General features: G+C 54.3%; 12 protein-coding genes across 12 annotated transcripts; 6 read left to right on the forward strand and 6 right to left on the reverse strand.

The window, feature by feature from the left end:
- The first annotated feature begins 148 nt into the window (after positions 1–148).
- Positions 149–1,189, forward strand: BO82DRAFT_115890 (uncharacterized protein). The gene has a single exon (XM_025629837.1). The coding sequence runs from the start codon at positions 284–286 to the stop codon at positions 1,100–1,102; it is 819 nt and encodes a 272-aa protein (XP_025496303.1). The 5' UTR covers positions 149–283; the 3' UTR covers positions 1,103–1,189.
- On the forward strand, positions 1,190–1,759 carry BO82DRAFT_115891 (uncharacterized protein). The gene has a single exon (XM_025629838.1). It carries the CDS (start codon positions 1,277–1,279, stop codon positions 1,715–1,717), a length of 441 nt encoding a protein of 146 aa, XP_025496304.1. The 5' UTR covers positions 1,190–1,276; the 3' UTR covers positions 1,718–1,759.
- Positions 1,760–2,195: 436 nt separating this feature from the next.
- Positions 2,196–4,273, reverse strand: BO82DRAFT_380299 (MDR family MFS transporter; the record flags this gene model as incomplete). The annotated part of the gene is made up of 5 exons (XM_025637747.1): positions 2,196–3,084; positions 3,141–3,159; positions 3,222–3,632; positions 3,693–3,996; positions 4,050–4,273. The coding sequence occupies 5 exons, from the start codon at positions 4,271–4,273 to the stop codon at positions 2,396–2,398; spliced, it is 1,647 nt and encodes a 548-aa protein (XP_025496305.1). The 3' UTR covers positions 2,196–2,395.
- Positions 4,274–5,014: 741 nt separating this feature from the next.
- BO82DRAFT_300919 (uncharacterized protein) lies at positions 5,015–5,989 on the forward strand. The gene is made up of 2 exons (XM_025632069.1): positions 5,015–5,128; positions 5,184–5,989. The coding sequence occupies exons 1-2, from the start codon at positions 5,093–5,095 to the stop codon at positions 5,892–5,894; spliced, it is 747 nt and encodes a 248-aa protein (XP_025496306.1). The 5' UTR covers positions 5,015–5,092; the 3' UTR covers positions 5,895–5,989.
- Positions 5,990–6,862: 873 nt separating this feature from the next.
- Positions 6,863–8,359, forward strand: BO82DRAFT_350407 (uncharacterized protein). Its single transcript, XM_025634146.1, has one exon. It carries the CDS (start codon positions 7,067–7,069, stop codon positions 8,192–8,194), a length of 1,128 nt encoding a protein of 375 aa, XP_025496307.1. The 5' UTR covers positions 6,863–7,066; the 3' UTR covers positions 8,195–8,359.
- A 160-nt stretch (positions 8,360–8,519) lies between these two features.
- BO82DRAFT_397856 (uncharacterized protein) lies at positions 8,520–10,570 on the reverse strand (the record flags this gene model as incomplete). The annotated part of the gene is made up of 3 exons (XM_025638976.1): positions 8,520–9,449; positions 9,515–9,721; positions 9,821–10,570. 3 exons carry the CDS (start codon positions 10,568–10,570, stop codon positions 8,520–8,522), a joined length of 1,887 nt encoding a protein of 628 aa, XP_025496308.1.
- Positions 10,571–11,393: 823 nt separating this feature from the next.
- Positions 11,394–13,359, reverse strand: BO82DRAFT_428599 (FMN-dependent alpha-hydroxy acid dehydrogenase). The gene is made up of 5 exons (XM_025640451.1): positions 13,130–13,359; positions 12,988–13,046; positions 11,692–12,928; positions 11,566–11,639; positions 11,394–11,509 (listed from the first exon to the last, which is right to left on the reverse strand). The coding sequence occupies exons 1-5, from the start codon at positions 13,155–13,157 to the stop codon at positions 11,423–11,425; spliced, it is 1,485 nt and encodes a 494-aa protein (XP_025496309.1). The 5' UTR covers positions 13,158–13,359; the 3' UTR covers positions 11,394–11,422.
- Positions 13,360–14,046: 687 nt separating this feature from the next.
- Positions 14,047–14,550, forward strand: BO82DRAFT_360978 (uncharacterized protein; the record flags this gene model as incomplete). The annotated part of the gene is made up of 2 exons (XM_025636799.1): positions 14,047–14,055; positions 14,149–14,550. The coding sequence occupies 2 exons, from the start codon at positions 14,047–14,049 to the stop codon at positions 14,548–14,550; spliced, it is 411 nt and encodes a 136-aa protein (XP_025496310.1).
- Positions 14,551–15,227: 677 nt separating this feature from the next.
- Positions 15,228–17,010, reverse strand: BO82DRAFT_115918 (NAD(P)-dependent alcohol dehydrogenase). The gene is made up of 2 exons (XM_025629839.1): positions 16,633–17,010; positions 15,228–16,574 (listed from the first exon to the last, which is right to left on the reverse strand). Exons 1-2 carry the CDS (start codon positions 16,690–16,692, stop codon positions 15,435–15,437), a joined length of 1,200 nt encoding a protein of 399 aa, XP_025496311.1. The 5' UTR covers positions 16,693–17,010; the 3' UTR covers positions 15,228–15,434.
- A 221-nt stretch (positions 17,011–17,231) lies between these two features.
- BO82DRAFT_300934 (D-mandelate dehydrogenase-like dehydrogenase) lies at positions 17,232–18,924 on the forward strand. Its single transcript, XM_025632070.1, has 7 exons — positions 17,232–17,522; positions 17,590–17,688; positions 17,748–17,862; positions 17,920–18,036; positions 18,093–18,175; positions 18,236–18,517; positions 18,569–18,924. The coding sequence occupies exons 1-7, from the start codon at positions 17,442–17,444 to the stop codon at positions 18,785–18,787; spliced, it is 996 nt and encodes a 331-aa protein (XP_025496312.1). The 5' UTR covers positions 17,232–17,441; the 3' UTR covers positions 18,788–18,924.
- A 2-nt stretch (positions 18,925–18,926) lies between these two features.
- On the reverse strand, positions 18,927–19,810 carry BO82DRAFT_388813 (2-oxo-4-hydroxy-4-carboxy-5-ureidoimidazoline decarboxylase). The gene is made up of 3 exons (XM_025638404.1): positions 19,313–19,810; positions 19,150–19,249; positions 18,927–19,096 (listed from the first exon to the last, which is right to left on the reverse strand). Exons 1-3 carry the CDS (start codon positions 19,714–19,716, stop codon positions 19,052–19,054), a joined length of 549 nt encoding a protein of 182 aa, XP_025496313.1. The 5' UTR covers positions 19,717–19,810; the 3' UTR covers positions 18,927–19,051.
- A 452-nt stretch (positions 19,811–20,262) lies between these two features.
- On the reverse strand, positions 20,263–20,954 carry BO82DRAFT_115978 (uncharacterized protein). The gene has a single exon (XM_025629840.1). It carries the CDS (start codon positions 20,832–20,834, stop codon positions 20,439–20,441), a length of 396 nt encoding a protein of 131 aa, XP_025496314.1. The 5' UTR covers positions 20,835–20,954; the 3' UTR covers positions 20,263–20,438.
- Positions 20,955–21,150: the final 196 nt, after the last annotated feature.

Below are 21,150 nucleotides of genomic sequence, written 5' to 3' on the forward strand. Positions count from 1 at the left end.
GGCAGACGAGGCGCCGGGAAAAGAGGAGGACGAACAGACGGCCGAGATCGAGGAGCGAGGGCTGATCACGCTAGAGGATGGCGATCGGCTGCCGGGGACCCTAGCGCATCTCGCATTCCGGGGGATGCGGTTCGGCGCCGCGCAGAGTCGCCGGTGGGCGACGCAGTTGCGCTGGGAGGGCGTGCGGTCCCTCTCACTCGTCGAGGTGGACTGGGTCCACCTCCTGCCTGTCCTCGGGGGTGGGGCTGGGCAGCTGCGCGCGCTGGTCTGGCTCGAGCTGGGCATGCCGCGGCTTGCGACTGGGCTAAGAAGAAATCTGGAGGGGCGACGACGACGCACCGAACTGCTGGAGGCCTTCCTCCGGGCCCTGCCCCGGCCGCTGCGCAGCTTTATTGGAGTGGATCTGCCCGCGGACGTGGTGGCGGTAGTGGTTGAGGCGCACGGCGCCGGCCTGCAGCACCTGCGCCTGAGGACATCATCCCAAGATGCAGTGACTCTCGCGCCGGCTCAGCTGCATCGACTGCCCGAGGACTTTCCGTATCTCCGGTCTCTGGGTTTTTCCCTCTCCCCGTCGCAGTATGACATGATCAGCCTCCTGGTCCCACTCCGCCGCCTCCGTCACCTTCACCATCTGGAGCTGAACCTCCCTGCCCTACCTTCCGTCCATCACTCTTACCAAGGGCCCGACAACATCAGAACCGAAAAAGAGTCCCTCATCCTTGATTCCACGAACATACCCACCCTCTTCCATCGTCTCGATATCACAGATGGCCCACACCTGCGCTCCTGCCACATCTTCCACGGGGACTGGAATACCCTCGACCACCCGCCCTACCACAGCAGCCAGCATGACGCGATCCTCGTCGCCGAGCGCGACCGCACCGGGTCCATCCAGGTGTCTCGACTGCCGCGGTGGCGAAGGCCCCCGGGGCCCCACGCCCCACACGGCACGCCCACCTCCTCCCTGAACCTGGTGGGCCGGATGTTGGAGGTCCTGGGGTGGCCGGGGATGGCCGGGGAGGAGGAGGCGGGGCTGACGACTACGGCGGTTGCCGTGGATATGGAATGGGGGGTACGGGATGCTCGGTGGGGGCGGCGGTAGATCTATCTGACTGAATGAGCAGTCGTGTATTTGGGATGTTTGGGGCTGGATGGTACCAAACATGTCTATTCTCTTTCATGACTAGCAATCACACTCACAGTGTTCTCAGCGAGAACACTAACATCAAGCTAGACGTATTCGCGAGATGAGGCCGGGTCTGCTCCGTACCCCATAATGGAGAATCTTAGAGCCAGCTATAGCCTATGGCAGAAGACATTCGGCAAGAGACGGATGACGAGCAGTTTCGATGAGCTCTATACCCTCATGTACCCCAATGAAAAATATCTCTATCGAACCCCTCCCTCTCCAACAAACAACTACACCCTATCCCACACAGTAACAAACTCGCCATCCCGCCCCAAACATGCCCAGGTCGACCTCCTCAACGAAGCCACCGCCTCAATCCCCCCATCCCTCACCCTATGTTCCACGACATACACCATCCCATCAACGAAGGCATCCATACACACCGGACTCGCGACCACGGGCCCCACGCCGTCCATCTCCGCGCCCGAGTACATCGGGAAACGATGCCATCCCGTCGCGATGAACGGAGGCCGCCGTCGTCATCGGGAAGTGCAGTTGGATTCGGAACGTGTCGTGTGCGGTCGTTGATGACCGTCGCGATCTCCCAGAGGGGTCTCTGCGTCAGCGCGGGGGGAGTCCAGCTCGATGACTGGCGTTACGACGATGTTCCCGAACAAACGTTCCGGCCGGCCACCATACGGAGGAGTACAAGGTAGCAGGTGTCTTTCCTTCGGTCTCAGCATTAGCCTTGGCGCAAATCAGGTGGTGAATAAGAAGATAGTTTGTCTAGACAATATGTAGAAAGCAGCCCTGAGACAGATCTCGGGCACCTTATGGGGTTTAGCCTCCTCTCCATCGATCTACAATGTCCCCACAACTACCTTGCACCCCTACAGCTTCGAACATGTACGGAGTACGTTCCTTTCAAGTAGCGGAAGGGAAATCACAATCCTGGATCCTGGAGGAATGGTTAAGCAATCATATAGTGACCTTAAGCTCACGAACTGTGGAAAGTATGTCTGAAGCAAAGAACGGAATACTAACGGGGAGCAAACAGCACTACTTGCGATGATTAACCTATCTATATTTAACGGTTAGATTTCCCTGCCAACCTTGCTTTAAGATTGACTCAGATCTCAACTACTCAGATCTCAACTACTCAGATCTCTTCCTTACGTCCAATCATTATCTCCCTAGACTCTCCTGGGTAAGCCTCCTACCCAATACATGATCAAGCACCGTTTCCGCTTCGTTTGTGTCGTAGTCTTAGTCCTTATCTCCCCTGTCCACCGTTCGATCTTCCCCTACATAAACCAGCTCATGCCCACCGCCACGTCCCTCGGTCCCCTCCTCGCGCGTCCCTTTCAGACTACGCCAATCATACAGCAAAGCCCCCAAACTTGAAACAGCAGCCAGAATCAGCCCCACACGCAGCGCATCCTTAATCGCCACGGCATACGCTCTCTGCAGCGCGGGCGACGCCACCGTCGCCGCACCTCCCAGCACCGAGTATGGGTTCACATGGGGAGCTAGCGTCCGCAGGGCCGCAGTGATATGCTCCAGGAACACCGCCTGCGCCACGGACACAAAGACGGCGCCGCCGAACGTCTGCGCGAAGAGCACGATCCCGAGACCCGTGGCGACATCCTCCTCGGGAAGCGTGGTCTGCACCATGTAGAGGCCTTGCTCCTCGCCCAGGCCGATGCCGGCCCCGCACAGGATCTGATACCCGACCCAGCGGGCGCGCGGAGTCTGGTGCGGCCGCACCGTCGCGATCAGACCCGTCCCGACCGACATGAGGATCGAGCCCCCGTAGACGAACGGCGTGTAGTATCCCGTGGCGGCGGTGCCGAGGCCGGCACACACGAATCCGCCGACGACACTGCACATGAACGGGATGAACATGATGGCGGACTCGACGGCTGAGGTTCCGTCAACGAGCTGGAACCAGAGCGCTGGAGGCTGGGATTAGTGATGGGTGTGGAGGGGTGAGCAAGCTGTGGGGACGTACGGATGTAGTATACGTTGACCTGCACGGCAATGGAATCTTGGTCAGCCAGTGCGATCATAGGGCTGCGGATAGAGTACCGACAAAGAACACGCCCCCAAGACAGACACTAAACAGGATCGCAGCACCCATGCTTCGCCTGCGGAGCAATCGCAAAGGAATCAGAGCGTTATCTTGCATCCATCGCTCAATGCCGGCGAACACGCAGAAGAGAATCCCGGAGACTGTTAGCAGAACAATGGTATGGGTGTCGTCCCAGGCATACTTGGTCCCGCCCCAGGAGACTGCGAGGAGAAGGCAAACTGTGGCCAGCATCATGGTGATGGTGCCGCCGACGTCGAATCGGGCAAGCCGGCTGTACATTTCAGTCGGGGCTGGTGTAGTGCTCGAATTGCTCTTGTAGAAAAAGGCCACAAAAAGCATGACCACGCCCCCGATAGGCAGGTTGGTGTAGAAACACCAACGCCAGGTCGTGTTTTCGGTGAAGGCTCCGCCCTGCTTGCGGCATCAGATTGCTGCAACAGCCATCATCGTCTTGTAGCGCAGGAGTAATACCAGCAGGGGCCCAGCGACACTTCCCAGAGCAAAAGTACTGCCGATGATGCTATTCCATGTCGGTCGCTGCGGCAGCGGGACACACTCGGCCAGGATGAGGGTGGTGCCGGCAGAAATGCCAGCAGACCCCAGCCCTGCCAGGGCCCGTCCAAGGATAAAGATATTGGAGGTCGGCGATGTAGCACATATCGCGCTTCCGACCTCGAAGACCAGGAGGGCGGCTAGAAAGACGACTTTGTTGGAGCCAAGGGAATAGATCTTGCCGAAGAACGGCTGAAATGCGCATGAGGTCAAGGGGTATATTCTATTTTGATGTCGCCGTTAGCTGAGTCTGATGCACGAGCTGGGAGAACGTACGCGGCATACCAGCCCACATCGTCGATACTGTCGAAAGCGTCGGTGATGTGAGGGACTGCAGTGGATAGGATGGTGTTGTCTACGGCAACGCACACAGTGGCCAGGCACAGGACGATCGCGACCAGCAGCAATCTGGGAAACTTGACCGCCTCGGTCGTGAGCCTTGTCTCTGTTCCTTGTGTCTGATGGGGTATTATTGGCTCGTTTGCATCTTGGGGGGCCATTCTGGTTCCAGAGTTCTCCTAAGCTGGAGTGGACGAAAAGGTTGGTGGTGAACAAACTGGAGTGGGGGAAGAAACCCCCTCTACTGATGCCCTAATCCCACGCGGAAGTCGGCCCACCGTGTCATACTCGTAGGATACTGTACTCCCGGCGCACTCGATAAGGATTAGTACCCAGTGCCATGCTACCCAATTCTCGGCTAGTATTATGTCTCTAACCTGTGCCGTCATTGGCGTAAGCGATAATCTCTGTAGATATGGACAAATCACCAGCACAGAAAGCAGAATTATCAGCTTCACTCCTGCTTGATCACCGTTGACTGAGGAAGGAACCGGTAGCAGACCAACCCAGGCTAATATGATTAACCAATATTTTGGATGGTCATTGTACTGGCACCAACCAAGGGGCGAGAAAAACACCGACTATAATCAAACGAGCGCTTACTGGCTCCACGGCCCACGAGGCTGGAAGCACATCAGCACCAACAGAATGAAGAAATGGGGGAAATAGATTTAAACATTTAAGACGCAGTCACTGCAGGCTCGGAACACATGGTCGGAACATTTATGTGCACCCTTCAGGAAACTTGCAGATGATAGTGATAGGAAGACACTCCGTACAGGCAGCTCTAACGGGGTCAAAGCGCGTTGCTCAGACCCAACCATGCACGCCTGACATTATGCCTCATATACCAGGCAGATAACCTCCCGGTGAGATGCAAATCATCTTTCTCCCTTAGATACCACAAATTACATGACTGCTGAGCTTCTTCCTCTTTTCCCCTCATACTATCGACATCGACTTGATTTGATCTTGCAATAATGTTTGATTTCGCTCTGCCGCCACAGCATCTCCGGGTAGGTTGTTTTCCCCATATTGGTCTGAGGACCGGGTCAAGCTGACATCTGCTAGACAATCAAGCTGACCGACGGTCACGAGATCACTGCAACCGAGGCTGAGCTGTTGGATCCACAGCGAACAGTATATCGTCTCAAAATTGCACCAGATCCAGCCCAGGATAAACTCCCAACAACGCCTACCTCTGTAATTGTTAAGCAACAAAAGGAGGAATGGGAAGACGAATTTGAAAATGAGGCGACAGCCTATTACAGACTGGAGAGGCTCCAAGGCGAAGTAATCCCATACTTTTATAGTCGGGGTTATTTCAATGGGCGATCTGCACTTATACTATCAGACATTAATGGGACTTCTTTGAAAGATTTGGCTTACAGCAACATGGAGACTTCTGAGGATTTATTGAAATCTCTTTTAGAAGAAGCTTTTTCCAAGCTCTCGGAGTATGGAGCTATCTATCGAGACCAGAAACTGGAGAATTTCTTGCTATGTTATGATAAAGAGTGCGGGAAGAGTAAGATAATGGTTGTTGATCTTGAACAGGTTGAGTTCCCTCAGAAAATTTGTCCATGGCACCGTCAGATCAACCAGGAGGGAGCAAGATCTTTGATTGAGGATTTTCGATATAGGCGGAATCCTGGGCGCAAATCACCTCCCCTTCAGTTATGGGTGTCTGGGAATGGTGGGAGTCCCTTGATCGGCGAGCTAGACGAATCTGCGCCCGCAATCAATCAGCAAAGCGCGTCGATTGCAACTTGGGCAAGATAAAGGAGCAGGGTAGGGTTCCATGCGAATACAATATAGCAGTGTTATTTTACATTAGGAAAGATACTACAACAGGAAACATGTATTAGCAATTCGCCAAGAAAATAAATGGTGTAAAACAGAAAGCAGTCAAAATGTTGACTAGAATCATATACATGAAGAAGAGCATATACTGCAATATCCTCCTATTCAAGTCCCTGCCTGGATGTAGGCTTTGCTTGCCTGTGGATAGATTCCGAGTGCAAGAGCGACTCTACCTGTGCTCTATCAGTCCATGGGGGCTGCACGAAAAAAGAAACTAGATGGCGAGTGAAATCGAACCCGCGGTTCTTTGTCAGTTATCGTTCATTCGTGTCGCTGTGTCAAAGACGCTACTCGTGGGCATGAGCGAGTCATTATTGCAGCATTGCATACGTATGTCTTGTAGATCAATGGTGTTTGCAGTCGGGGCAGCTTTCTCGACCTCTGGACAGTTTTGCAAAAGAAGGCAAAGAGAACGGTGTACGGCCAGAGACAAGCAATAATACACTACTAAACTGATCCTTCAGATTTCGGTATCGCTGGGAGAGTCCGTTGGCCTCGGGCGTTCGAGAGGGCGGCATAAGAACGCAAAAGAAGTGGAGGAGCATGATGAGGACGCATCAGTCATCTGGTCTTAGCAACCTTTGACGCAACAGCGACATACCTTCTGGCCGGTGGTCTGGGAGGTCTAGGGCGTTCAGTGGCCACATGGCTCGCGAAATCGGGCGCTCGATATAAAGTACATAGATGTATCTCTAGGATAGACATAAATGAAGATATCGGACCTACAGGCTCCCAGGTGTCTGCGGGTCAATAAACAGGATGACTACGGAGTATAGAGTAACTACTGAATGGCGGGAGCACGGAAAAGATCGCCTCACGTGATCCTCCGCGGACTTCAACCCCACCACCGCAAAACTTTCCCTCCACTCCCTCCATCCACGAGTAGACGACTTTGGAACCTGAACCATTTCTACTACCTCCTCGCGTTCCTTTCTCTTTCACTCCTTTCGAGTTCCTCATAACAGAGGAGAATCAAAGATCACCGATCAGATCGCCGCATTCCAAGCCCACCGCTCATCCCGATCCACCTGCCATACCCCCGACCAGCCCCCAAGAAAGAATCACCAGAAGAACAAGCAATCGCAAACACAATGGCGCAAAAACTCCACCTCACCCTCACCACCACCCTAACCCTCCTCGACCAATTCCAAACCGCCATCACAACCTCCAACACCTCTTCCCCGACACCCACCACTACCACCGAAGCCACCGAAACCATCACCACAAAAGACGCCCTCCCCCTCCTCTCCGCCGCCTCCCTGTCCCTCAAATCCCAAATCACGAAACTCTCGCTCGTCTCCATCACAGCTCCATTCACACCCACCGCCGCCGTTCCGATCCTGAGCGCGCTCAACGAATCCGTCCTCCCCTCGCTCGTGACCGCCGCCCTCCTCATCACCGCGACGGACCACACGCAAACCTTCCAAACCGAGGCGCACGCGCTCACCAAACTCGCGCTGACGGAGCTGTCCGTTCTGTTGCACGAAGTGCAGAGCATCGCGACGAAGAGTGATGACACCACCACAAAAAAGAAAGAGCTCGCGCAGCACGACAAGGACGCCGTGACGCTGGCGGCGGCGCGGGCGTGGGAGTCGTGCGATGCGCTGGTGGATCTCGCGGCGAAGGGGGTGGTGGGGTTCGTGGTGCGACGGGTGGAGCAGTGGCGGGATCTGGTGCGCGATGCCGTCGGGGAGATCGAGGAGTGGGATCCCGATGAGGAGGGGGATGAGTTCTTCGACGAGCTGTTGAGTGATGATGGTGATGATGCAGAAAAGAAAAAGGGGCAGGGGGAGAATGACGATGAGGAGGATGACGATGATGAGGAAGAGTCGAAGGCGCTGCATGCGCAGAAGAAGTCTACGCTGCGCGTGTTGAAACCCATTGCGCAGGTCTACCCCGCGATCGTGACGCACCGGCTCAAGAGGACGGCGGATGCGGTGGCGGAGGTGCGCAGGTTGGAGGCATTGATGGAGAATCTCCAGGTCATTCCGGAGCTGGTGGATGAGATTGCCGGGGCGCTGTATGAAGCGGACCCGGACAGGTCGGGCCGGTTCTTGGGGCAGACTAAGGACCGGGCTGTCAAGGCGTTGGAGGTGGTTAAGTTGCCCTGGCAGCAGGGAACGACGGGCGAGGAGAAGGGGGACAAGTTCACTACTTGGGTGAACACGTGGTTGAAGGTCATGGATGAGCTGAGCAAGTCTGTCTTTGGCTCGGCGTGATTTGGGTGATTGAGAGGCCACTGAACGGTGCTCTCGCTGGATTCCATATACCTCCGTATTCTGAATATACAATATTCCATATATCCCCTATCTACAGCAAGTCTCTGATGCCTGGGATCCGTCCCTGATGCACATGTAGCCTAGGAGCTTTGAGATGGAAACAAGCACAAGCACTGCACCCAAAATCCAGTAATAATTCACCAATCAACAAGAAATTGTATCTGCTCAATATATATATATCGAAAAACACGACAACATTCTAGCACAGCGTACCAAGTCCAAGAGCTAAACATCTAGATAACACCAAGCATCAACCAACTACTACTTACTTCTTTCTAGGCCTGGGAGGCGGGTTCCCCGGCGGCATCCCCCGAGGTATAAACTTGGGCCGAGTTCGGCTTGCTCGGGCTTGCTCAGCCGCCCCCGCAGAAGTAGACTCACCCTCGGGATAAAAAGCCCGGTAGGCCTGTATTAACTCCTCTTCATTGAAAGAGCTCGGCCCGGCGTCAGGTAAGCCGTAATAGGGATCATTGTCCGCATCCGGAGTCGAACGCAGGCCGCCATCGTATTGATGACGAGGGTCCACATGCTCATACTCCGGGTTGACGCGTTCAGGGTACGGGCGAAAGTGCGGCGGCGGCGGCGTAGGGTAGCGGGGGGCATGGTTGACATAACCCGGTTGAGGGTGGCCATACCGTGGGTCACCCATATAAGGAAGGTCATACATGCGGTGCGAAGGGGTGCTCATCGGTCGGAGGGGTGGCGTCGGATAGTGTGCGTTGTTGTTGAACTCGTGGTACTCCTGGTAATGAGGAGCGTAGCCGGGACCTGACATCTGGCGCGGTCGAGGAGAACTCGGATGGAGGTAAGCCTTCTTTTGGTAATCCGGGTCGCGCTCGAGGAATTTCTCCATGGTACTGTTGATTTTGGCCCGTCCACCGGGACCTATGTTCTTGTCCAGCTCGGCCAGGTACCCGGAGGTGCCCCCAGAGCTGCCCGAGCTATCACTGCCAAGTGGCCGAGATTTGGTGACTGAAGCGTGACCGCCATTCCGCTTTGCAGGTTTTCTCGACGAGGCGATGTTGTTGTGACTGTTTGAGGCTGCAAGGCCGTTCCTGTTGGCATATGCCGCGCCCTTCTCTGCGCTGCTGCCGCTACTGGCGTGACCCCATCGTGCCGAATTGCCATGCGGACTGAGAGAACGAGGATTGGGAGAATCCGACCTATGCTGTGGAAAGGCATACTGACCCAGAGGCTTTGAGGCCGGAAATATCATGTTAGGCTTTGGTTCGTTGATCGAGTGAGGAATAATACACTTACGGGACCGTATGGGTACATCTGAGCCTGGACCTGTCTCTGCAGCTTGATGATGCAAGCTTTCATATGTTGCATCTTTTCGTCCTTTCTCTTGGATGCCCCCCGTCGCTCGGTAATCAAAGTGATCGGGTCGGTGTGCATACACGGTGCCTTGATGGTCTGACATTGGAGGCAGCCTTCCTCATGGATTGTGCACTCTTTCCTCAGGTTCTGCTCACACGAAAAGAAAGAACCACGGTCAGCCAACCCTACTCAATCCCTTATCTTGTACTAGAACGCGAAAAAATAACACCACTGGAGTGAACTCACCTTGCAACGGTCACAAGCAATAGGGGTGCGGGTTTTCCGCATCTCGATATACTTCTGGCGGATCGCCTCAGAATGATCGGCCTCTGCTTCATACTTCCTGCGTCTTTTGATCTTTCTTTTCTGGGGGTATTGTGGTCCGCTATCCTCGCCCGCATAGGGTCTCTCTCTGTTCACGGCATCCTCGCCTTCATCCTCACCCTCTTGGGGCTCCTCGTGCTCCTCATCCGCCTCCACCGGCGGCCGATTCTCCTTGTCATCGTCGCTCGCGTCGCCATTTTCGGATAATGACGAGGGCTCCCGCTCATCATCCGCGTCGACCGCGGAATCACGGTCCTCCTCCCGGCCCGGTCGTCTGTCAATGATGCCTGCATCATCGACTTCGGGCGGCGGCGTCAGGAGGACCGTCTTCTGGCGATTGCCGCTGACCTCGCGCAGGGCGTTGACCAGGCGAGTCTCGACTTCATCGTGCTGGTCATCGCTGTCCTGGTCAGAGTGGCTGTCGCTGTCGGAGTGGACAGTGACGTCGCTGTCCTCGTAATCCTCATCGCTGAGCCCCGCTTGGCTCGAGGATCTTTTCTTCGCTTCTGACATAAGTGTTGTCGTTTGGGGGAACTTGACGGTAATTCTCAGTTTGCTCTCTGTCAGGGGGTGGGTATCTGCCGGGGCTTCTCTGGTAATGCAGAAGTTATGAGGAACATGTCGGTAGTCTGGCGGGGTGTTCACCTTAAATGAGCTGAGACTTTCCGCCATCCAAACCTGATAATGGCAATGGTCTTGTGGGAGGCGGTAGACAAAGAGGACAAAGGACCGCGATTATTCACATTGTGAATTCAAACAAAGAGAAACAAAGCCGTCTTGTGCGACAATGGCAGTTGGCACGTCGCGGACATTGTCATTGTTTCTTGCACAGGTAGTCTTTGAAAAGAAGCGGGGCGGAAGACTGTTGCTATGTTGCTTCAGACTTGAACGATGATAGAACTCTCGGAGTCGAAAATGTGATAGGGAACAGCACTTTCCATATACTAAATACAGATAATGAAGCAACACTGGGACTCTGCAGCAAGACAAGCTGTATCTCTTAAGGCGGAGTCAACCGGGGGGTGAGAGATTGCCAGATTCATATGACGACCTCAGAAATGCAAGAACATGAAATTACGCTTGTAAGACGGAGACTGGTTTTCTGAGGGGCAGGAGTAGGAGGTTGGTGAAAAAGGAGGGCAAGACTCTTTGGAACTTTCACCCTCAGGCGGACAAAGGGTTCACGCCGTCTCGACCGGTCCAGCACAACCACAAGATTTGCGTATAGACAAAGCATTTGTACATGCCATTGTGCGTATAACCATATCGGTGTATGATACGATCGATCACAAGGTCAAACTGGAACAATGCAACGGAAATATTACAATATGCTTTGTTTCTTACCTGTTTCAAGATAGACAGAACAAAAGCACACAGATCGGTGATTATTACTAGCTAACCTGGCTTCTACGCTCTGGGCTATTGTGTGCACTGATCAATACCTCAGACAGGTCACGGTAAGCGATTACGGAACAGATTATAGCAACCAAAGGTTGAGAATTCACGCTGCATTATATGATATGTCTACAACTTGGCACGGAACACATTTCGTACACTGTCGAGCCCGGAGGGGCCATCGTAGATCTGTTGCTCGACAATCCGGGTGTTGATCTATTGTAAAATTCGAGTCAGAAGAATGCGGCGAAAGGGAAAGCAGAAGGACTCACATGCTGAGGGCCCAAGTCCTCGACCCTTTCGACACCGAGTAAGCGCATGCAAGTCTTGGTCTCGTCGGACAAAACTAGGATGGATGATTAGTATCAACATAGGCCAGCATTGATAGAGTATCTTACTTTGCAGAGTACGCTTCACACCCTCAACGCCACCGGCACCCAGTCCCCAGAGTGCCGGACGGCCAACTCCAACTCCTCTCGCACCCAGACAAAGAGCCTTCACAACATCTGTGCCACGGCGGATACCGCCGTCAACCCAGACTTCCAGCCTATCAAACACTTCAGGACAGTATTTGCGGATCTCCAATAAGGTGTGCACCGCCGGAGGCGCAGTATCCAACGCGCGACCGCCGTGGTTCGACAGAATGATACCCTTAACTTGTGGGGTGTGAAGGGAGGCAATGTAAGCGTCCTCATGCGTCTGCAGGCCCTTGAGAATGATGGGCAAATCGGTCTGCGTTGCCAACCACGGCAGAGTCTCCTTCCACGTCAACGAAGGGTCGGTGCCAGCGAAGAGCTGCCGGCCCACGCCGCCTAATTGGGCCGACTCGCCTGAGGACTTCTTGTCGGCGGCCATCGCGGCGCTGGCAACCGGTGCCGACGCCCCAACAGCATTCCCGCGTTCGTCGTCTTCGCGCTTCCCGGGCACCGGAGCATCCAGGGTGAGCACGATGAATTTGAAGGCCTTGAGCTTCTTGATGCGCGCTAGCATTGCCTCGCTCTTTTTGCGATCCACCTGCACGTAGAGCTGCCATCCGAACACCTGGTCCGGCGCTGCGTCTTGCACAATCTGCTCCGGGGTCATCGATGCATTGTTGGAGACGATCTGCATCGCTCCAAAGCTGCGACACGCTTCCGCGATACCTGCCTCGCCAGCGGGATGGCCCAAGCGAGCCATGGCGGCGGGGGAGACATAGATCGGCATTCCCAGGTTGTGGCCCAGTAGCTTCGTATCCAGGTCACACTTCGTGCAATCCACAAATACGCGGGGTCGCAGAAGGATTGATCGGTAGACTTCTGTGTTAAAGTGTTTGGTGACTTTGTCATCCGAGGCGGAATAGTAATAGGCCCAGGCCTTCTTGCTGATGTTCTTAGTGGCGACTTGTTCGAAATCGTCCATGTTCAGCAAGGACTCCATTGATGGCGAGCCTTCTGTCTCTGCGGCTGCTGGTGCCGGCTCTGCTTGTACTTTGGGTAGTGTGTCTGCATTGACAGTCCCAAGGAAGTTTTCGGGCTTGAGGTTCTCCTCCAGAAGACCCGGGGGGTGGATCGGGTCGTATTCTTCCGTTGCGTCTTTGCCTGCGAGCTTGAGAATGATCTTGGCACCGCCAGGATGGTCGGATAGGAAGTTGGTGACCTTTCACGCATGAAGTCAATTTTTGTGGCCATGACTAGGACAATTGTGGCTGCTCATACATCGTAAACCTTTCCGTAAAGAATCACCCAGCAGCTCTCTGCGGTATTGTGTTTTGCGACTGAAGAGACGTTAGCCTTCATTGAACCATAGCTCACGTAAAGCACGATTGAGTCTATTATGATGAGTTGCTATGCAACATACCTTCCGCCGCATCAAACACCTTGCTCATCTTGACGGATCGCAGAGCTCAGCTATCGGTTGAGAACGAGAGACAATGGATATGAGCAGAATGCGGAGAAGAAAAGAGAGGAGGGAGTAGAAGAAGAGGAGAAGTGAGAAGAAAAAGCAGCGTAGCCAAGGAGTGAGAGTCGGACCGGCATGCAGTCGCAGGCCAAGCAATGCAATGTCCAAACCCCCATTTTAGTAACCGAGCAGGAAGTTGATCGGCTTATTGAAGACCGATAGCAGCGGGGGCTGATAAGCGTTCAAAAAATGGGGGAGGCGGTGGCTCTCCGACCGAGTTGGGCAATCTCGATAGCCGACGGGTTCTGGCGTTGCGGATTAGAGAAGGGAGAAACATCATTGGTGGAGAAACCCATAGGCATCAGTGATATCATCGCTTCCCGCTCCCTTCCACTTAACTTTGTTCCTGTACTACAGTCCGTCCTCTGACTTACACAACTCCCACCACGAATCCTCAGGGCTACTTACCGATGTGATTAGACGAAAATCTCAATACCATACCAGCTTGGGCTCTTCTCTGAAACTGTGTGGCATTCCAACACTCGCTAGAAAATCTCCAAGCCGTCAAACCTCGCTACGTGTGCTGAAGATGGTCTGATGTAATATCGCGTCTTCCAAACTAAGCCACTTCCAGCTGCAGCTGGTCCACGTGAGCGGCAACAAGAGAAAAAGAAGCTCGGCGGTCAACCAGCTGACACTCCTTCCAGTTCACAAGAAGATGCGCTCAGAATCTCCTTGAAAAAAGTCGGTCTGCCACCAACAAGAGACGATCCTGGCGTCGGGAAACGGTTGCTGGCACTATCCACTCTTATCCGCGCGTCACCCTGCTCTGCTCTATCAAACAACCACATCAGACACCTGTATGACGCGTCGAAATGTTTGAGGTGCGTCTAATGGAGATGACATGGGTCTTCTTTGATTTTGGTCCCTCAATGGCATGTCGCTGGTCGCACGCTGATTCCAATGACTACGCACAGCGTCGCGCGGCAGATCGCTACCGCCTGCGAATGCACCGTGCCCGCACGGTGGCACTCACCTCCGACGAGATCGTGGAAGTCCGCGCCGCCCAGCGCACCTTCGAAGGCGCCTACGTCCGCACCGCCCTCTCGCAGTTCTCCTTCGCCCTCGTCGTCCTAAAGATCTTCACCAGTGAGTTCTACAGCACGGGCGCGTTGTTCGCCATCTACGGCACCGGCGTGCTCATGATCGGCCTTTACCGCCGCCAGCAGGGTAACAAGCAGTTCTTTTCGGAGCTCGGGGAGGATGGGATCAACCGGCACAGATTTCGGACCAGTGGGAATGCGGTCTTGATCCTTACGGCCCTGAGTATTGGGGCGTATGCTACACTGATCGGGCTTACGTTGAGGCTGGATCATTAGCGGGATCTTCGGTCGGTCAATGCGAATCTCTTGGCCGCGCTGTGTTGACTAAGGCGGTGCGACTGTAGTAGAAGGAACATGCCCAAGGCTACGAGAGGTTTCCCAGGGGGTTTCCCGAGTATTCCTTGGGTGACCAGCGCTGCAGACTGGTTACAGCGCATACGATGACCACTCAGTTGCTGCGACAGGTAGAACGTAAAGGCTTGGCAAATTAGTGTTGGAAGGCTGGAGTCTGGTAATTATCACATCTGAGTTCTATGCTGGACTGTTACCATTTGATGAAGAGAGCACGAGACAACTTACTCAAAGTGCGTCGTTCTGGGGAGATCTTCGATGGGATTGCTTGCTGCGAAACGTCACACGACTGTGCACAGCCCATGGGGGCTTGTGATCTGAGACAGTCCATTCATTACGCCAACGCAATCTCCATCCCTCCTTTCCTTAACACATCAATGACACAAATCCCCTGAAAACGGGGAGGGGAAAGGATTGCCGGAACTAGGATTTGAACCCCGATCCCCCTATAGCGGGAATCCCAGCCGCGTATAGCTGAGGACTTGATGATTTGCTGCCTGGAGTATTAACGGAAGGCAGCAACACAAGACCTGTACAGGGTTACTGGCGTGTCACTTGCCTTCTCTTCTCCATTCGTTGTTCTTTGATAGTATTGAGCCCTAGTGATCTGGGCAAATGATTTGGACAAGCTCCAAATTCATTGACAGCTATCATAATCTCTATCCTCTGCATGCAAACATCCACACCACCATGCATCGTAACACCATAATCGCTCGCATCATCATAATTTTTCATATCCCACCATCTCCCGGGTATAGTCATAATATAAAATACAACAAATCAAACACAAAGCACCATAACATGCCCGCTCAGCTCTCAATAACAACCTTAACGACGGGCTTACCCTCTTCGTCGACACCCTTACCCGCCAGCGAGAAGGCACGATCCCCATCCGCAAGCTTGACCCGGTGAGTCACAACCTTCTGCTCCACGGTATCAAACCTCCCGCTGGCCATCAGCGCGATAGCAGCGGGGTACGCATAGCCGTCATACCGGAAGACACCGATGATATCGACCTCGCGCAGCGCGGCCGCGCCCACCGGCAGGGTCTGGATGGGGTTACCCATTCCGATCTGCACCAGCACCGCTCCCGAAGCCGCAGCATAGATGCCCGCCTGCACGCAGGCCGGCACGCCGGTGCAGTCATACACGCGGGCGAATCCCGACGTGGCACCGTCCGCCTCCTTCAGCGCGGCGGCCACGCGCTGCGCATTCTGCAGGGCATACGTCGTCTGCTCCGCGTGCGGCGCGTCCTTGGGGGGCGGCGGGTTGGCGGGATCGGCCTTGGGGATCAGCGCGGTCTTGAGGCCCAGACCCAGCGACTCGGCGATGGCCAGCCGCGAGGCATCGATATCGGCCACCAGGATGGAGGAGAAGTTCTCGGAGACCGCCAGCGCGGCGGCCAGCAGGAGGCCGATGGCGCCGGCACCGAAGATCAGCGCCGGGGTCGTCTCGCCGGCGGACTGCGCGAGGGCGACCTCGTCGCGCGTCGGGGGCCGCGACCGCCGGATCGCGTGCAGGCACACGGCGAGAGGCTCGACCAGCGCGCCGCCGGCGTAGGAAACGCTGTCGGGCAGCTTGTGGCACAGGTCCGCCGGGTGGTTGGTCAGCTCCATCAGCGTGCCGTCCAGGTGCGGGAAGACCTTGGCGCTGCTGCGGAACTGCATGTTGAGGCAGATGTTGTAGCGGCCCTGGCGGCAGAGCGCGCATTGGCGGCAAGGCAGGCCGACTTCCATCGCGACGCGGTCGCCGACCCGGTGACTGGTCACCTCGGGCCCGATCGCCGTCACCACGCCGGAGGACTCGTGGCCCAGGCACATGGGCGCCCGCACGACGAAGTCGCCATTGCGGCCGTGGGTGTAGTAGTGGAGGTCGGAGCCGCAGAGGCCGGTGGCGCGCACGGCGACTTGGACTTCGCTGCCTTGGGGCGGGGAGAGCGATCGTGATTCCTGCGGTAGTGGTTAGCTGCTGTTGGGTGTTTTGATGGCAAATGCGGGGTTGACGTACTAGACGAAGGTCTTTGGCGCCGTGGAGGACGAGCGCTGTGGTGGTCGTAGGGGTAGCCATGATGGACTCAGTGAGAGACTTGTTTTAGGAACGAAAGAGTGTCTCTAGACTGAAATGCGAGGAGGAGAGGAGCAGCCATACTTTAATTTGACTCAAGTGGGAGAGATGAGGGGATTGGGAATTGAAGCAGTACCCGGCGTGGGGTCATCGCGGACTTTTCTCCGCGTCGGGTTTTGAGCCCGTCTCTTCAATAGCCGACGTATTATCCGCGGAGTGAGCATGTATAGTACAGTCTGAGTATCTTTGGATGCTAAGTACACTGACGAGATACACGACAGTCCAGCATGAACAGGTGGAACAAGTAAAAATTTAGCTAGAGGAACAGGATTACATCCTCGCTACAGCTGAACTTACTCAGAGTTATCAAGGGAGAGGATCATTTGAAGTATCCTGTTGGACACAGGACTGCCTTCGTCCCCAGTATAATACAGTTCTGTACCAGTAACGTAACTCGCAGGTAATACATCAAGGCAACCCCCACGCGATTGCTGGAGCAAGACACAACCAAAACAGCCAGTCACTGGACCTTGATTGAGGAGGAACAGGCAAAGCTCAGTGCGATGGGGTCATTGCGAGATAGATAATGAATAATCACATGTGGCTCTTGAGCTCAGTAGTTAAGTTCACTTTCTAATCTTGTATTTCTCCTCCTTTCCTTCCTCCTTCTCTTCTCTTCAATTCTCATCGCACTTTTCCCACCAACATTTACCCCGCGCACGCCCTTTTTCTCCCCCTCCAACTCTGACATCATGCCCGCCGCATTGTTGATCGGTGCAATCACCCATTCCCGCAAGGAATGGGAAGATTTGTCCTCCATTCTGACCCTCAAGGTGAGACTTTGGTGCAATTTATAGAACGCGCCCATTTGCAACCACCGGAGTTAATGCATCGATCCAGGAATTCCCCGAGGGCACCCGCGACGACTTCATCCGCAACTGCAAGGAGGGCCAATACGACGATGTGGTCGCGATCTACCGCTCGAATACCTCCACCAAGGTACGATCTTCCCCCTATTTCTCCCATGAAACAAGCCAACAGTCTAATGATCGCGATAGTTCACCGGCCCCTTCAACGCAGAGCTGCTCTCCGTCCTCCCCAAGTCCCTCAAATACATCTGCCACAACGGGGCGGGCTACGATAACGTCGATGTTAAGGGGTGCACAGAGAAAGGTAATCTCTAACTCAAAATACTTGCTGGTAGGCATCGATGCTAAAGAGTGGACTCAGGAATTGCCGTCTCGAGCACCCCGGTCGCGGTCAACAACGCGACAGCCGATGTGGGTATCTTCCTGATGATCGGCGCGCTGCGCCAGGCTTATATTCCAATTTCGTCGCTGCGCGAGGGTATGTCATCCTGCCCGAGAAGGGTGTGTGCTTGATGCAGAGACTAAATGGAGTAGGTAAATTCCTAGGACAAACGGGACTTGGCCGTGATCCGCAGGGTAAGGTTCTGGGCATTCTGGGCATGGGAGGCATCGGTCGCGTGAGTTGCTGTCATTTCCGGGAAGATGATACGAGGTGGTTTGCTGATGTAGGAGCATAGGAAATGGCCAACCGTGCAAGAGCCTTTGGCATGAAGATCCAATACCACAACCGGTCACGGCTGTCGCCGGAACTCGAGGGAGACGCGACGTATGTCTCCTTCGATGAGTTGCTGGCCACCTCCGATGTTTTGAGTCTGAACCTGGCGCTCAATGCGTCGACCCGTCACATTATTGGGGAGAAAGAGTTCCAGAAGATGAAGGACGGAATTGTCATTGTGAACACGGCCCGGGGAGCGTTGATTGACGAGAAGGCCTTGGTTGCTGCGCTCGAATCCGGCAAGGTAAGATACCATCTCGGAAAGGAAGACTGGGTTGCGTGCTGATGATCATAGGTTCTGTCTGCCGGTCTGGATGTCTACGAGAATGAGCCTGAGATTGAGCCTGGCTTGGTTAGCAACCCTAAGGTGATGCTGTTGCCGCACATTGGTACCATGACGTACGAGACGCAGCGGGAGATGGAACTTTTAGTGTTGAATAACCTGCGGTCGGCGGTCGAGAAGGGTGAGATGATTACCTTGGTGCCGGAGCAGAAGGAGGCATTCGGAAAATAGAATGCCAGGGTTGAGTCGATAGACTAGAATTATCCAGATTGTTGGTGGGGCCTCCTGGGCACCAGCGTGTATATAGATCTACAGAGAGCTTGCCGTCCCCATTGCTGTTGTAAGTCGTTGAACGACCCAATACATTCTTACAGTCACGACGTCGCATTATCCTAGTGCACTGGTAATGGACTTAGGTATCTCAAATTGAGAGATTGATCGGTAGCGGATACTGCAAGTTGCATTCCATCAAAATTGAACAAAAATAAGATAAGCCTACTCCAACTTCCGCGCGCGATCTTTCGCAATGTCACACATGGCCTGCAACATTCAATTAGCATCCCTCCATCACAACATCACCCACAACGACCTACCTGAATGGTCTCCTCAACCTCCAGCTCCGCATCGCCCCTATCAATCCTCTCCCGCATCTCCTGCATAATCACATCCCGATCCCTCCCATTAACAAAGGTCCTAAGCCTCTCAATTAGCCCTCCAAACCCCAGCAACCCAAAAGCCGAGCAGAAAAGAACCTACACAAACCGCAACCCCGGGAACTTCTCCTCGTACTCCGCGTTCAGAACCCGCAATCGCTCCGCCTGCTCCTCCGCCCCCGTGTTCAGCTGCGCCTGCTCCTTCTTGCTGAGCTCGCTCAGATGCTCCGTCGGGCCGGCCTTAGGCCGTCCCAGCCGGGGATGCGAGCCCAGGATCCCGTAGAGGATCTCGCGGTCCTTGGAGGAGTCGGCTGCGGACAGCGCCGACATGCGGCCGCCGACGGCGTCGATCAGTCTCGCGTAGCTGTCGAAGGTTTGGTGGGCGAGGATGGGCGCCATGAGAGTGTGCAGTTCGGGCGACGGCTCGAAGAGCGTGTCCAGCACTTGAAATTGGCGGTCTTGCGGCTCTGACGTCAGGGTTGCGAGTGGGGGGAGTGTGGAAGACATGGTGAGTGTGGGTTGTGTATGGGACTGATTGGGGTAAGATGGGTGTGTAGAGGGGGTCGAGTTGGTTTCTGATGCAGATAAAAGGAAGAAGGCGTTCGGATCTAAATAAGATGCTGATATACTCGTTCGGCCGCGGTGGTGGTCCCCACGTCGGCCGTCTCCGAGCGGGTCTAGCCGAGATCGCGGCGATAGTGATTGATGCTCTTATGTACTGTCCTCGGTAAGAGTTGGGCACTATGTCTTCAGCTTGTAAGTTACTGACTAGACGACTCGTTAGAGCTCAAGTCCTCTACACTGTATAAGATATAAGTGCCTCTCGGAGTAATAGCCTGGGTTATGTGGCCCGTGGACAAATACGAAGCGAGTCTTGATATTCTGCTCATTTGCTATATAGATCAAAAGCATGCAAACAACAACAAACATAAGTATCCCGTAGAAGTCAAAGCACAAAGAAACAAAATGTCAAACAGAAAAGACACAACTCCAAATCAACTTAAACAACCAGCAGCAAGGTCAGCAAGCATCCATGATTTAGAATCCATGATTTGTGACACCGCAGCAGATAAAGTGCGCTTCGCGTTCAACCAATAAAAAGACACTTCGCCAGACGCGTCGAACAACATTTGAACGCGTTCAAAGAACCCCTCGCTCACCACTCAGTGCAAAATGGGCATTACTGACCGAGTATCAAGCCCATTGACTCAATACCGTCAAATCCTGAATCAACCCTTAAATAGTCCGTTCCAAACTCCCGGTTCATACCTGAAGGGATCCGCGGAGTTTTCACTATAACCGCAAAAAGTATCATCGTGCACAACACTTTCCTGACTATCAGCCCGTCTATACCGACCCTCCTCTTCTTCCTCATTGACTGTTTCGGTAGTTATCTCCTCTTTCTCCACCTTTCGCTTGCCCTTCGCGTTCACCTCTCGCTTGCCCTTCGCGTTCACCTTCGCGTTCACCTTCGCGTTTTTCTTCCATTTCCCCTGCTCCCGGGATCCCTTACCCAGGGCTCGCGATCGCTTCCTGTTGCGAGCCTTCTGCCCCTTCCACAAATTTTCGTTCCCTTTAGCTGTCTTTAGCCATGGAATCAAGGTTGTTCGAGAAACTAATGTCATATTGCGCGATGTACTGTTGGCTTATGTACAGTATTGATGCCCGTTCCGAACCTCGTAGCGTCGCTCTATTTTCGGTGCCCACTTCTCTATACACGCTGCTGACCTCAGTGCTCGAAAGAGGTACGATGTAAGTTAGAAAGAAAGAAGCTTCAGAAGAAAGAAAGTTGACTGTTTTATACACGAGATACTGGCGAAGCTACTTAGTCATGCATGCGCTGGCACAGGGCAAGGGTCATGGCCCGTGGCGGCCCATACGGCCGTGACGTAGAGTCAACTCAGTCACAGAATCTCCGTTAAGACTAACTCAATGGAGTCT

Source organism: Aspergillus uvarum (genome assembly GCF_003184745.1).
Source record: "Aspergillus uvarum CBS 121591 unplaced genomic scaffold BO82scaffold_4, whole genome shotgun sequence".
In the NCBI taxonomy this organism is placed as follows: Eukaryota; Fungi; Ascomycota; class Eurotiomycetes; order Eurotiales; family Aspergillaceae; genus Aspergillus; species Aspergillus uvarum.